General features: G+C 42.4%; 1 protein-coding gene across 4 annotated transcripts in view; it reads right to left on the reverse strand.

Moving 5' to 3' along the window:
* sik3 (SIK family kinase 3) overlaps positions 1–16,593 on the reverse strand; it is a 345,368-nt gene that overhangs the window by 80,479 nt on the left and 248,296 nt on the right. For 3 of the 4 annotated variants that reach the window (XM_072486536.1, XM_072486537.1, XM_072486535.1), the window contains exons 5-6: positions 12,641–12,765; positions 10,267–10,390 (exon numbers count right to left, since the gene is read on the reverse strand). In XM_072486536.1, coding sequence (XP_072342637.1) covers positions 10,267–10,390; positions 12,641–12,765 — 249 coding nt within the window. Of the gene's footprint in view, positions 1–10,266; positions 10,391–12,640; positions 12,766–14,679; positions 14,741–16,593 lie in introns of those variants that run through there. The other variant, XM_072486538.1, reaches the window with a different exon arrangement.

The following is a 16,593-nucleotide window of genomic DNA, read 5'->3' on the forward strand; positions in this document are numbered from 1 at the left end:
CCCGGTGGCTGGCGGCGGCGGCGGGTATCTGTCGTGTCGTAGCGGCCGCTCGGCCCATCCGGGCCGGAGAATCGCCGCTCGCTGGTTCTCCGAGCGACCCGGTGCGAATCGCTCGCCGCTGGTTTCCAGGGGGGGGGGGGGGGGGGAAATCGCGCGGGGGTCGGGGCGGCGCGATTCGCGCGGCGATTCTCCCACCCGGCGTGTGGGGGGGTGGGGGGGAATAGCGCCCAAAATATATCACTAGGTAGTGACCTAATAACCTCCAGCAGGGGTTTTCAAAGTGGGTGGTCGTGATCCGAGGTGGGAAGGTTCGTGGAGGCAGTATCGAATTGCTGCTCGTCACGCCCATCAGCTGCTAACGCAGTTTCCCAACATGGGCATTCGGAAGCCTGCAGGGAAAATCCTACCTAAAATGTCAATTCAGTCCTCTCCTTGAACAATTACAGTGAGAACAGATTTGACAGTTAGGGATTCTGGCTGATCGCACCAGATTCATGTTTATCAATTTTGCTCCTTTAATTATTTTAAACAAGTGATTTCAGTGCACTGTAATTGGTTTCGGGGTCATAGGTGCTGATGGACGTACATTTATCAGGAAGAATACGCTAGAGTGAATGCAACTCGGGGAACTGACTGTGTGTCTACCACTGTAGGCGAGAACAGAACGGGGCTTCATATCTTAAAATCCTTCCCTAATTTGTGCTCAGCATTTCTGTCCGGAAATGTAATAATACCGGCCGCTGTGAGTGATAAGTGGCACTTGATTAACCTACCAAATTGTTAAAGCACGGGAGGCAACTTCTGTACTGAAGAGCAGGATTGGTAAGATCATAAATATCGTAGTTAATCGATTTATTTGTCTATTGATTAAGGGAGTGAGTCACCAACTATCATTAAATGATCGAGGTGAAATTGCACATTTGCTCGGAGGCAAATTTATATGGTCCTATCCTAAATTCTGTTCTAATTGCTGAATACAATTGGGCATTGGAATTGTTTAGAAAGATCTGCAAATGGAATTCAGACTGACCACAAAAACTGTCATCCCCTTCTCTCTATTTTAATTAAATGCCTGCCTTGTGCTGATTTCACGTGTCTGTGAACGCGGGTGTAGTTAATCGCACAACTCAGCCAACTAATATAACTCTCAGCGGTTTCAACACTTGGAATATGGAAGGCACTATGTCGCTGAAAAAGGGAGACAGGATGACTGAATAAGGATGTGCCTGTACTTTCTCTTACCCTTCATTTTAGCTTTGAGCAGTGCTTCAAAGTTCAGTGATTAAAAAGAAATGGCTAAACTTTTCAGATTGATGGCCTTCCATCACAGCCATCAAGTGCTGCCTGACCTGCTGACTATTTCCAGTATTGTCTGTTTTAAATTCAGGGACTTCGCATTCTCGGGTCGGTTAGCTCAATTATCCTGTCCTCACTCAATGTTGACATAAGTTCAACGCACCGCAGGCTACCACATTCCATTGGGTGAGTGGATATGGGTGGAGATAGTGATTAAGAACAGGAAAACTAGATGATTTTCTTTCTCTCCCTTGTCTGAAGCAAGGAAGCTTTAGTGTCCCAATCATTACTTAGACTCAGGAAGTGAACGGGACGTGGATTTCGAAGGTCGGCCCGCGTGGGTCCCGAAGATTGGCCAGTTGGCAAAAGTGGGTCACGGGAAAAAAAGTTTGAAAAACTCTGACCTACAGTATGATGAATCTATAAGTGACCATGACAGATACCTTAACATTTTATTTTTATAAAGTGAACATATTGTTACATGTCTTTTTTGAAGAGACTTCTATTTTGTGATTTTGAATTCTTGGCTAGAGTAGAATGTTCCATAGCGCACATAATCCCTTTTCGAAGACAAAGACCATCAAAACATGCTCCACAATCAGTACTGAAATAAACACTGACATTATACTGCAAGTACCAAATGAGAGTAGTGCATGTTATACTGACAGGTCTGTTTATAATCAGAACATAAAACAAATACAGAGGTCTGTTGATCTCAAAGTCAATTGGTGTATCTTTCAATGTGACCCACGAAGAAATCGGTCGGATACTTGTTTCTTTGTCGCAACTTTTAAACTGTACTCCCTTCAAGGAGTCCAATCATATGTTTTTGACAATCAGGTAAATTTCTCAAAAAAATGAAAATTGACCACTTGACCTGTACTTTGCCATTTTTCAGATTGCAATGTAAGAATACCACCAGCAAAAATATTAATGATAAAATATGAGCCAATGACTGGCAATGACGGCAGCTCTGATCATCTGTTTAGTGTAAGCAGCAAGCCAGTATGTAGTCAAAGTCGAGGACCACTGAAAATGTGATTTTGTGTTAAACAGAAACATGTAAAATAGTGTTGGAAAGTGCAAGAACAAGATCAGCAAAGCCAAGTGTATTCATCAACCAATTTGAAAATTCAACACAATATTCCCTTGCATTCTATTTGGAAAATAATCAATAAAGACATTAACAGTGATACTAAATTAAACCCTCAGTTGAGGGTAGAATTCACCAACAGCCAGCCCTAGGTTTTCTAATTTATTAATTAAAGCTTAATTTACAATATAAAAGAAAATTACTGCGAATGCTGGAATCTGAAACGAAAGCAGAAAATGCTGGACAATCTCAGCAGGTTTGGCAGCATCTGTGGAGAGAGAAGGGAGCTAGCGTTTCGAGTCTGGATTGCTTTGACAAAGACAAAGTCAAATGGCTCTGACAAAGAGTCATCCAGACTCTTTGTATATTACAATATAGCATCGGGGTGAAGCAGTTTAATTTATACCAATATTAATAAGTTGTCGCATAAAGCCAGAGTCACAGCTGATTACAGAGCTTAGTAGAGGGAGATTTCATTCTCCGAACAATTTCAATCTGCTTATCACGGGCATTTTGGTTGTATGGTTGTAGTGTTTGTACAGTGCCACATATAACAAAACCTTTATGCAAATTTCCGCCCGCCTATAATGCGCACACAAAAATACAACACATATCAGGGGCGAGATTCTCCGACCCCCCGCGGGCGGGGCAATCTGGCCCCGGGGGGGGGGGGGCTGCCCCCACGGTGGCCTGGCCGGCGGTCGGGGCCCACCAATCCGCGGGCGAGCCTGTGCCATGGGAGCACTCTTTTTCTTCCGCCTTCGCCACAGTCTCCACCATGGCGGAGGCGGAAGAGACTCCCTCCACTGCGCATGCGCGGGGATGCTGTGAGCGGCCGCTGACGCTCCCGCGCATGCGCCGCCCGGCAATGTCATTTCCGCGCCAGCTGGCGGGGCACCATAGGCCTTTCCCGCCAGCTGGTGGGGCGGAAATCAGTCCGGTGTGGGCCTAGCCCCTCAAGGTTAGGGCTCGGCCGGTCAAGATGCGGAGGATTCCGCACCTTTGGGGCGGCGTGATGCCGGACTGATTTGCGCCGTTTTTGTTGCCGGTCGGCGGACATCGCGCCGATTACAGAGAATTTCGCCCCAGTTATTCAACTTTTACATCAGACTTGATAACGCTAATGGGCTAAATTCTCCACCTCGTACCATCGGTAGTGGAGTTACTGATAAGGTTGAGGATACATCGGTGTAAAGAAAACGGGTAAGGTGCCAGGCGCCGACCCATTTCCGATGCTCTCGCCCCCTGCTGGCATTGGGATCGAAGTTCGTGCCCTGTGCCAGCGGGAGGATGGAAATGGGTCATTGCCATCCACCTAAGGGGCCGGGCACCATATTCTCCGGGCCTGCGTGTTTCTCCAGTCCTCTGGTATACAGCCCACGTAGCTCAGTTAGTAAATAATGGGATTAGTCCCACATTGGATAATGAATTTTTCTTAAATTGTTGAGTCAGAATACTTTCTTTTATTGATTTTTACTGAAACATGTTCTTAACCCAAATTTAACAATCATTTATCCATAGTGATACTTGAGTGGCTGAAATTTCCTGCTTACATTTTTCATCATTTATTGAATTGTCAGAAGCATGTTTTACAGAGGGAACAGTTGACAAATGATACATGGACTAGATTTTTTAAAATTACAATTGGTGGACAGATAACATTTTTTTACAATTGGTAAGGATTGCACAGACCCAAAAACGGGTAACTTGAACTTTATATTTAATTTGTGACAAGCCAATTTGTATGTTTTAATGCTGGCAGCTAATAATGACACTAAAACTACAAGTTAATATGTGCAGGAGGTTTTGTGGCACAAATAATACATACCCTGGGCTGAATTCACCATCGCGCCCCGGGGATTCTCCATCTTGCCAGCTGGCTAATGGGTTTTCCATTGTGGGCAGTCCCACGCCGTCGGGAAATGCCCGGGCTGCCGGCGCAACAGAGAATCCTGACAGCAGAGAACCCCGACAGCGGAGAATCCAGCCCCCTATATTTCTTTTCAAATTGTGGTGGTGATGTGTTACACAGCATTTGGAGTCTAAGTTGCGTGCAACATACATTTTAGCATGCATGTTGCAGTCTAGAGCTTTGGATAGTGCCAGTAAAGACTCCAACTTTTACGGCTGACAAGAGATCACTGTTGCTCTTTCTGCCTGTCATTGGCATGTGTTGAAAGGATTTGCAGGTTGATAATCAACCTAATTAGCTGGGTTATGAATGCACCTTCCTTACCCATTAAGTCCTGGGGTGAGACCCAAACCTGGAGCTTCCACGTCAGAGACAGGATCGCTGAACCACTGCACCATAAAACATCCTGGGCTAGATTCTCTGTTTCAGTGACTAAGTGTTGACGGCAACGGAGCATGTGTGGTCTTTTACAACCAAAAAATCTGCGCGATACCCTCATTGATTCCGGGACCGTTGAGGGGCTAGCATCAGTGATACTCCCAACTCCCGCGCCGAAAATGGCCGGAGAATGTCCCTGGCCATGCATGCGCATGGCTAACGATCTGCAGCGGTGGCGCCGTACATGGCGCAGGCTGTATGCAGACCCAAACCACCACCTGTGACCCCACAGCCCACCCCCTGGCCATTCCCCACCAGTTCCCCCAGTTCTCGCGGAAGCCCACCTGGCCAACAGCACGGATCCCGCTGGGTGTGGCAGCGCAGGACACAGTCCGCAGCTGCTATGCCCATTTCTCGCAAGGCTGAGACCTCATGTGTCCTGCGGCATCGGGAACTCGGCCCATCAGGCGGAGCATCGTGGGAGGGCCGGCCAATGATGCGGCAACGCCATTGCAATTGCGCGCGGCGCACAACGCAATGGTGCCATTTCGGACGGGGGCGGAGCATGGCTTACCGGCATCAAACCAGCGCCGGCCCCGATTTCGTCGTCAGAGTTGATTCTCCGCCCGATCGCCGATTACGATATCGACGTCGGGCAATGGAGAATCCCGCCCCCTCTTTTTTAAGTGTACTTGGAGAATATGCTTTTGTTCTTACATTTGTATTCCTCAAAAATATTCAAATTGCCATTCACCAAAGATTGCAGGTTAGGCTATTTGTAGTACTTTGTGCCTGTACAGGGGAAACTGTTCTTAATAAGACTTTATGAATTTCCACATAATTCTATATAAAATGATCTCAAATGATAATTTATTCAATGTATTTGTAACCAGTGGTTTTCATTTTTAATTTCTGTGCAAAACCTTGAAAAATTGACATCCTCAAAGAGCTCTTATTTTAACTTCGAAAAGATAGGATCAGACACTCAACAGGAAAATTATTTTACTCGTTTAGAACATAAATATCTGATGACAGACATGTTGGCCCTTTGGACCCCGATGTCCCCATTTACAATTGTTTTAAGTAGGAACTCGAACCACGATGGGGAATGAGTAGATGAAGGAGTGACTAATAGGAAGCTTCCATCCAATACTTTTCTCGAACAGTAATCTGCACCATTATTAAAACCACAACTATCAAAACTCTTCCCTGCAGTAGCAGAAATCACAGGAATTTTGAGTGTTACCCACTGCAGGCTTGGGTCAGTCAACAGGGAGTTGCTCCAACCACCAGAATAAATTGATAGCATGAACCAATTGTGAAGGTGCGAGCCAACTGTTTAATCCAAACCAGAGAAACATATTCTACATGCTGGGAATTTGGAACATGATTCTAAGCAGGGAAATAAGTTTATGTTCTGATGAATGAAAAGTCTAATGCTAATGCTGCCCCATGCTACACTAACGTAGACTTCGCTAACTACATAATTTCCTTTGGAAAAAACACTGATGAATTTTTGTTGCATAATGTTGCCCACAGACAGGTTTCGCTTTCTTCTCCTATGATTATAAAATCACTAATTTTATTGAATGCATATAATTGATAAGTTTAACGGGTTTGTTTATTATTTGCATCTTAAAATTGGCACAAATTCCAGGAAATACTGCTGTTCATCACAAACAAAGAATATAAATAGAGCAGTAGTCTAAAAACTGGTATGCATATCAAAATATCAGTAAGAAGTCTTATAACACCAGGTTAAAATCCAACAGGTCTGTTTGGAGTCACTAGCTTTCAGAGCGCAGCTCCTTCACTCACCTGATGAAGGCGCTGCGCTCCAAAAGCTAGTGATTCCAAACAAACCTGTTGGACTTTAACCTGGTGTTGTAAGACTTCTTACTGTGCCCACCCCAGTCCAATGCTGGCATCTACACACCATATCAGAATATCATCACCAAAGGAAAATTCTAATTTTCCAAAGACGCATAACACTTTAAGCGTTGCTTGGAATGAAGCTTCTTGACCATCAAGAAAATTCTTGTAAATTCTGCTGCATCTTAGACTTTTTTCCCCCAAATGCCAGAAGATGTGGAAAGCTTAGTAAGTCTGTAAGACAGCGGAATAGTCAGTGCATTACCAGTGACTATAACCCAATGGAGAGGATCAAATTGAAAGTTCCAATTGTTTTCTTTCCCTGCGATTAGACCTGTAATCTACCAACTGCCAATATCTTGAAATTTTTAATGCCGAGCTTCGTAAATTTTGGGATCTGAAAACAATCCTGAAAGCTTCTGACCCGTATGGCTCAGTCGCACACCACATAATCCACTTATCGTGGGTAAATATTTTTGAATTTTTATGCAAGTGATTTTGTTTTTGATATCAGAATATTTGCGCATGATAATTGTAAGTGGCATAATGCAAAATATCACAGGGTGTGTGACAACAAGATCCTAAGTGATTAAAACTGCGAATTAAATAATCCATTGTACTCCATTTTGATCGTTAATTAGTTTTCTTCAGCAGCTAAAATCCTTAAGTGGTCTTTTTCAGTATTTCTACCTGTATTTTGAATTTCTTTACTGGTATTATTTCATTTGACAAGTAAAGCCATTGTTCATTTATATTATGAAGGTTTTCAGGAAAATGGACCAAAGCACCCAAGTATGTTTCTGTAATCCTAAATCGACAAAACAATGGATTAGGCAAATGTCAAAATTGACTGAAACTGGGTATTTCAATGGAAAACTGGGACCAGAAGGCAAAATCTGTTTTTGAAGTAAAATCAGTCAACTGCCCAGATACAAATGTTTCCACTTGATGAACCATCTAATGTTCCAATTACAGTATTATTCAGTACCAATCAGTGTCAAATATAACCATTAAATCATGTACTCTACTGCTTCTAATTAAACATTACTGACAGCTGGATTACAGGGAATTGGATATAATAAGTGTTAACCACAAAGAATGGAAGCATTGCTTTGGGCGATTAATAACAATAAGTTGAATTTTTAGACCAATTTAATGAATGTTAGATAATCCCTTGTAGATTATTGTATAGTATATTCAAGACAAGAAAGTAGTTTGTATATATTCTTGTAAAAGTCTTATGAAATTAATTTTTTTTTTAAATTTAGAGCACCCAAATATTTTTTTCCAATTAAGGGGCAATTTAGTGCGGCCAATCCACCTAACCTGCACATCTTTGGGGTGTGGGGGTGAAACTCACGCAGACATGGGGAGGATGTGCAAACTCCACGACTGTGACCCGGGGCGGGGATCGAACCCATGTCCACAGCGCCATAGGCAGCAGTGCTAACCACTGTGCCACCGTGCCGCCCACCTATGAATTTTCAAATTGTGCAATTGCATAATTATTTTGACCATAAGGCATAGGAACAGAATTAGGCTTTTTGGCCCATCGAGCCTGCTCCACCATTCAATCATGGTCAATATGTTTCTGATCCCCATTCTCCTGCCTTCTGCCCATAATCCCTGATCCCATTATTAATCAAGTACCTATCTATCTCTGTCTTAAAGACACTCAATGACTCAGATATTTGAAAGCACGCATAATTTTAACTGTAGAGAAAAAGCTACATAAAAGCCACTGATTCCCATAATAAATTATGTGTTTGTGTTAATGAAATTTGACACTCAACTTTAAGTGGCTTATAAATGCAGCCTGCACGATCTTACTATTTTCATCTGATGTAACATATGAATTGCTAAAATGTTAAAACAAGAGGTGAACTTTCAAATCAAACAAAATTGGACAATATTGCTAGAAATTATATTCAAGTTTAAAAAAATTAAAAAATGAACTGTATTGTGCTGCTTCTGTTGTTATGGAGCATCCTTCTTTAATCCTCTTCTGAAGGCACTGACTCATGTGGCACATTACTGAAATCCTCTAGCTTTTAGTCCAAGTGGTTTTTCTTTACATGCAAGTTTAGACAACGAGCATCAATTGGCGGCTTAATCCTAGGGGCCATCATAGCCAAGCCTATGCTGTCCTCAAACTAATTTTACAATGATTGGCCATTCAACACTCTACCCTATATCTAATGTCCAATTCACCCTCCCAGTGTCTGATGTCCAAATCACCTGGCCTCCAATATTTGATGTCCAATTCCTGCCCCCAATGTCTGTTGTCCAATTACCCCATCTCCTAATTTGTTGTGTCCTCCCCTCCCTAATGTCCGATGCACCCTCCCAAATGTCGGACATCCAATTCCCAGAACCCTCCCAGCAATGTCCAAATTACCTCCACTCCATTCCCCTGCTGCTCACCTGCCCAACAGTCAGCCAGCCACTCTATGTAGCTGGTTGCAGCTGAGAAACTGATACAAAAAAAATGTAAATCAGGCCCTACCATTCGCTTCTGCGGAACCTCCAGGAAACCTACGCGACCTAGACACACTAAACCTCGCGCCCAGTGTCAGTTATCATCACGGCATCTGCTAACAATCGTTCCGTGGTAAACAAAAATGAAGCCGGATGTGTTTCAGAAAGGCAGTTAGACTGACCCTGCCTTAGTTTACTAAGATCAATTGCTTACTTTCCTCAAAGATGTAGTAGTTGCACCTGGGAGTCAAACAGTTTCTCTGTTTAGAAACTAATGTTATGCAAATTCAAAGGAAAGCAGGCATGGCGTGCAACCAAGATTAACATACCAATATTAATAAGGCTTCGATGTCATTTCATGCTCGGTGCAAAATATGGGATCAAAACATGAAGTGATCCAACCATGTACAAACTTTTGTTGAAGTTAAGGACCATGGGATGTCTACTATATAAATCAAGTTGGTACCGAAAATAGACTGCATCCTTTCCAATGCACAAATAATTAGCAACTCTCTCCTTAACAGCACCATACCACATGGACACCAACGGTTTAAAAAGCCGGCTCACTACCACCTTCTCAAGAACAATTAGGAATTGGCAACAAAAGTTGGCTTTGCCACTGATGCCCACATCCCAAAAATGAATTCAAAATATCTTACAAGAACTCAGATCTTCACATTCAAAATACAACCAAACACTGTTTGCCTTCTCTGATTAATCAACTTTCCGGATTTTCACCCCCACAAAAATAATTACCTTCAAATTAGTGTTCATTAGAAAGATATGCAGCGCAGTGAAGGTTAGATCAACAATCAAAACATCTCTTAAAATCCTGTGTGACCTACAGAGGAAACTAGGTCCTTAGCACTTATGTTTCCCTCAAAGACAAGCAAACTGAGAGGAAAACTGTGAAAGATCATGTGCCATAGAGCTTATAATATTCCTAGCATCTGCAAAAAATACAGAAAAATTCAGTAATACATCACATTCATAAATATAAATATACTAAAATATATACTAGATGTTACTTCTGTATTGTAGCCTAGAAGAGGTCCATGATAAAACATAAATACTTTTTCAACTACTGTGGTCACATTTATAAAATCACTAAAATGATTACTTCTGAACCATACACTGGGGTCTAGCTTTGCTGTCTAAACTTTATGTCTGTGAGGCTGCTATCAATCTTTTGCGCCACTCTTATTACCACTGTTTCATGCAAAATTAAAGTTCTTACCTGTAGACATAAAGAATGGAATGCGAAATTTGCCACTCAGTACCCTGGCCCGCAGGTTCTGCAGTGTGCTGCCATCAAATGGTAGGGCCCCACACACCAGCACATATAGTACCACCCCCAAGCTCTGCAAAAAAATTGTTTGTGGTAATTAAATGGGCCATATTACCATGAATCACACTTTCTTTTAATTGTTTATATTTTTCTTACTCACTTCCATCCCCCATTGCTAAACCTCAGTTTGATAATGCAATAGGAATTGCTGACTCCTCAGCAGCAATTTAATCGGTCTTGTACGGTCAGCTCTGCTGGCTGAATATGTCCATCCACACACAAAGATGAAATCAATTTCATGTCGCATATATTTCATAGAAGTGTTAACGAAAGGAGTACAGTAAGAAGTCTTACAACACCAGGTTAAAGTCCAACAGGTTTATTTGGAATCACTAGCTTTTGGAGCGCAGCTCCTTCATCAGGTGAAAGGAAACAGCAATAGGAGTATCAACATTTCTTGGTTAATATAGGAAACCTATAGCTTGACAAATACTTTGCTCATGCACTGCACACTTGAGAGATATCGTAAAACCCAAGTCCTATGTTCAAAATAGTATGATTTTACTTTCTCACATCAAGTGTATAATTTGTTCCATTTAATGCATTCTAAATATATAAAATATATTCGTTTGGATAGAGCAGCAAGGAGGTGAGCAGAAGGTTTATGAACTCAACACTTGAGCATAACATAAATTTCTTAAAAGTTTACATTAAAAGCTCTATTTGTCAATACAAATGAAAAACACTTCCATTCTAGGTTTATTTTGTAAAGCAACATCATCCTTCAATAGTAAAACATTGAAACAAACCATACATTCGTAGAGGGGAATAAAAGTACTAGTTAACAAAATCTTATGACACAGTCTGCAAAGTAAACAGACCACAAGTTCAAAACTTACATTTTTTTTTCATTCAAAGGATGTGGGTTTCGCTGGGTAGGCCAGGAATTAATGCCCACCCCTAATTGCCCTTGAAACGGTGGTGGTAAGCTGTCTTTTTGTACTCCTGCAGTCCATGTGGTGTAGGTAGTTCCACAATGCTGTAAGGGGGGTGGGGTTCCTAGGTAGTGGTCGTGGGTTTGGAAAGTGCTGTCTAAGGACCCTTAGTAAGTTTGTGCAGTGCGTCTTGTAGATGGTTCACACTGCTGCTATTCTGCATCATGGTGGAGGGAGTGAATGGGGTGTCAATCAAGTAGGCTGCTTTGTCCTGGATGGTGACAAGCTTCTTGAGTGTTGTTGAAGCTGCACTTATCCAGGCAAGGGGATAGTATTCCATCACATTCCTAACTTGTGCCCTGTAGATTGTGGACAGGCTTTGGAGAGCCAGGAGGTGAGTTAATCACTGCAAGATTCCTAGACTTTGACCTGCTCTTGCAGCCATGGTATTTATATGACTGGTCAGTTAAGCTTCTTATCAATGGTAGCCCTCAGGATGCTGATTGCAGGGGGTTTAGCACTGTTAGTGCCATTAAATGTCAAGAGGTGATGGCTAGATTCTCTGATGTTGGTGATGGTCGTTGGCTGGTAATTGTGAGTCTTGAATGTTACTTGCCCCTTGTCAGCCAAGCCTGGATATTGTTCAGGTCTTGCTGCATTTGGACATAAACTACTTTAGTATCTGAGAAATTGTGAAGAGTGCTGAACATCCCCACTTTTGATCTTTTGATGGAATAAAGGTCATTGATGAAGCAACTAAAGATTGTTGGGCCCAGGACTCGATGCTGAGGAACTCCTGCAGCAATCTCCTGGAATTGAGGTGATTGACCTCCAAGAACCACAAGCATCTTCTTTTGTGCTAGGTATGGCTCCAGCTAGCAGAGAGTTTTCCCCAATTCCCTTCGACTCTAGTTTTGCTCGGGTTCTTTGATACCATACTCGGTCAAAAACTGTCTTGATATCAAGGGCAGCCACACTCACCTCACCTCTGGTCTTCAGCTCTTTTGTCAACATTTGAACAAAAGGTTGTAATGAGGTCAGGAGCTGTATGGTCTGGTGGAACCCTGACTGAGCAAGTCATTGTTCACTGTAAGGCTTTCTTAAGAATTTAATACAACATTTCTTTATTTTGTAGCTTCTACTCTAGTGCAATCAAAAATGAGATATTCATTAAATGCTTTTGATAAATGCTATTTTACTAACCAAGTCTGGTTGTTGTCTAACAATAATGATACAGCATTTAGACATATGGGTGTTACAATTTGGTGACTTTTTTGAAAAATAAGTAACCATACAGATACCAATACTGGTTTGGGGGAAAATAATAGTAAAATAAAAACTGACAGAGGCACTTAAGAATAGAAGTTAAAGGAGCATTTACCACTCACCCAAATATCTACTTTGGGACCATCGTACTCTTTTCCTTCAAATAGCTCAGGAGCTGCATATGGTGGGCTCCCACACCACGTTTTCAGCAATTGTCCTGGGGTAAAGATGTTACTGAATCCAAAGTCTGAAATATAATAATCTCCTTAATTTAGTATATTGAAGTAATGAAAATGAAAATGAAATGAAATGAAAATTGCTTTCATTGTATAATTGTATCATAAGTGAAAAATAGAATTGTTTAGGTAATAATTTCACACACAAAATATAAAATACACATTCATTTTTTCATATTAATGCCTGGCATTTTGTCAGTAATGATTTTGGATTAATGTACTGCCGAAGGAAAGTATTTTGGTATTTGTACTCTGTTTTGCTTACAACTTCAAATCAAGTCCCTCCCAATCATATGGAGTGGAATTGAGTAGGAACACCACCACCTGGAAATTCCCCTCCAAGCCACTCAACATCCTGACTTTGAAATATATCTCCATTCCTTCATTGTCGCTGGGTCAAAATCCTGGAACTCCTCCCTATCAGCACCGTGGGTGTACCTACAGCACATGGAATGCAACATTCAAGAAGGCAGCTCACCAATTCCATCCCAAAGGTAATTAGGAATTGGCAATAAATGCTGGCCCAAGCCAGCAATGCCCACATCCCATGAATGAATGAATGTTTAAAAATTGATTACAAAGTATTTTGAACTAAACTGTACGACAATGCACAAAGTAAGGTTGTAATAATTGGTCAGCTATCATTAAAAAGGACAATGAAAAATAATGTAGTAATTTGGGGACAGGCAGCTAAGGAAGCAGGTGAGAAATTAACTTGAAGTCCCATATTTCAGCACAAAACCTGCTATTCTGATCAATGCAAGACACTGTTCTATTTAACTTCCAAGTGAACCTTCTTCAGTTTTGTGTTGATGTTCCTAAACCTGAATTTTATTTTGACAGGGTACTTTATTTTGCTCTGTTCCATCTCATGGACTGAATAGCTCGGTCATCAACATGTCTTTAACGGGAAATTATTAACTCTTCATCAGCCTGTTGCATAGTTTTACTCACCAACAAACCAACTTATCAGTGGGCAGATTTCTACTAATAAGTGATCTGGCTGGCCAGGCAGACAAGCATTAAAAACAACAAAACCCACATTCCTTGAATGAGCTCATTTCCAGGAATGCAGAATTATATTTCAACTTGATTTGATCGACTCATATTCATAAGAACATTCTAGCATGTTTCATGATGGAATTGATGCAGATTAACACATGCAGCACTGTCCATTAACCATTTCAGCAAAGACACACTCGGATAATTATCACAATGGATTGGCACACCATAAGGAAGTAAAATGTCAAAACCATTTCTAGAAAAAAACGAATACCCCTAAACAAGATAATTTATCCCAGTATATCCGCTAATCACTACAGCTATGTGAAAGCTCTAACGGAGAGAGGAGTTTAAGCTAATTGTCGCTTTCTGTTATTAATGTCTGCTTTCATTGACGGTATTCTGTTGAATTCTACCATCCATTCAAGCATGCGTTATAGCCTCTAATAACTTATTAAATGGAGCTAAGGTCATTCATCAGAACAGATTTTCGACTAGAACAGTAAACGACAAGTGTTTTGCTGTATCTAACAGAGGTCCATTGTGTTGCAGTGCACAAAAACGTAATTCACTTCAAGGGGAAATAGTTGAGAAAAGATGAAGTCCCGGTGATGCATCTGGATTAGAAGAAAGTTTTTAAATGCTCAAAATGTTTAAAAGTGAAATGTTTATCAGAAATTTACACATAGTTGCAAATTAATTTCAATTTATTTTTTCTTTTACTACACGCCCAGTATGTTCAAATGACAAAATGAATTAAATGCAACTGATTCACGACTCAGCCATTTTAATTCTCTGGGAGTAACATCACAGAGAAGACATGCAAAATATCTCTGAATTTTACAGGGTGACTGTTTAAAATGGCAGTCATCATCCAAACAGAATGCCAAATTCAAAACCCTTCCCCAGTAAAAGAAACTTACCATAGGAATTCAGCCTGTGATGGAAACTACTTGGCATAACATTCATGTTAATGTTAGTGTCACTTCCAACAACACCAACTCCCGATACTTCCAGCTGCACAGAGGCACCAGACAAGGATGCCCACTGTCCCCCCCATTGCTGTTCACTCTAGCGATCGAGCCACTAGCAATCGCCCTCAGAGCAGCAAAAAGCTGGAGGGGGATCCGAAGGGGCGGCAGAGAGCACAGAGTCTCACTCTATGCAGATGACCTGCTCCTCTACATTTCGGATCCACAAAGCAGCATGGACAGAATCATCGCACTCCTGAAAGAGTTTGGCGCCTTCTCGGGCTACAAACTCAACATGAGCAAAAGCAAGATCTTCCCGGTACACCCACAAGTAGGGGGGGGGGGGGGGGCAGCACTAACGGGACTGACGTTTAAACAAGCCTGACACAAATTCCGCTACCTGGGGATTGTAGCCACCGAAATTGGCCAACTCCCGATTTAAAATGGCGAACGGCAAAGGCTGATGGGAAAGTCAGCCAACAAGACAGAAACCGGCAGGTGCAGGTTTGCTGTGTATTAAAACTCTGCAAAAGACCAGACAACATCGATACCAGCGACCATCACCATAACAATGTAGCAGCCATCTGCATACTGATGAGCAATCCCCAGGAACAATAAGTAACATTTGGGACACACAAAGCAAAGCCAGACTCCCCGGCGCCAGCAGGAGCCAACACAATTCAACCCAGGTTCAATTCCCAGCTGGGTCACTGTCTGTGTGGAGTCTGCACGTTCTCCCTGTGTCTGCGTGGGTTTCCTCCGGGTGCTCCGGTTTCCTCCCAAGTCCAAAGATGTGCAGGATAGGTGGATTGGCCATGCAAAATTTCCCTTAGTGTCCAAAAAGCTTAGATAGGGTTACTGGGTTACGGGATTAGGTTGGAGGTGTGGGCTTAGGTAGGGTGATCTTTCCATGGGCCGGTGCAGACTTGATGGGCCGAATGGCCTCCTTCTGCACTGTAAATTCTATGATCTATGATCTACAAAGGAGGTGAACGAGCACCTCAAGACCGCCCATCGATCAGGGAACCACTCCAGTATTGGAGAAATCGAACCAAGCGATTGGGACAAAGTCCAATCACTTCGGACCAGGTACAGGGTCCGCCCCGAAAGGCGGGAAGCCCCTGGGGACTATAAGAGTTAAGCCCCAAGTTAAAATCGCTCTCTCTTCAGCTCTCTTCACCTCTTCGTCCTGCCCGGGTCACCCAGCAACACGAACCAACATTGACCGTGACCAGTGCAGTGACCGCCGAACAAAGTAAGTCTTAATTCAACACTCGCTACGAGATAGGCGCTCCTAGCTACCAATCCGTACCAACTTCGAATCCCGCAGACTCAGAACCCGAACGAAAGGCAATTTGTTCCCCTGACCTGGTGGGCCAGTCTGAAGTTAAGTATTGGCATGTTAGTTGTAGAAGTAGCTTAGACGTAGAATTTGTGCATGAGTAGCGATTACTGTGTATAATAAATGTGCTTTGATTTGAATCTTACTAATCGGTGTATTGGATTATTGATCATTACTCGGACTTGAACCTCGTGGCGGTATCATAAAGATACCTGGCGACTCGAGAGCAAAGGTAATAAAACAGAGCAATTGAACCAATGGAAAGTTAGCAACAGGATCCAGTTAGCCCATGACTGGAAAGGGATCCACAAATGGAACCTCACCAGGCTGACGGAGGAAGTAAAAAAGGACCTGCAAAGATGGAACACACTCCCTCTCTCTTGCGGGGAGAGCCCAGACGATCAAAATGAACGTACTGCCCAGGCACCTCTTTCTACTTAGATACATTCCGATCTACATCCCCAAGGCCTTTTTCAAAGCACTAGACAAACTAATCATGGCGTTCTTATGGGGGGGGGGGGTGC

The sequence above is a fragment of the Scyliorhinus torazame genome, chromosome 21 (genome assembly GCF_047496885.1).
Source record: "Scyliorhinus torazame isolate Kashiwa2021f chromosome 21, sScyTor2.1, whole genome shotgun sequence".
Classification (NCBI taxonomy): domain Eukaryota; kingdom Metazoa; phylum Chordata; class Chondrichthyes; order Carcharhiniformes; family Scyliorhinidae; genus Scyliorhinus; species Scyliorhinus torazame.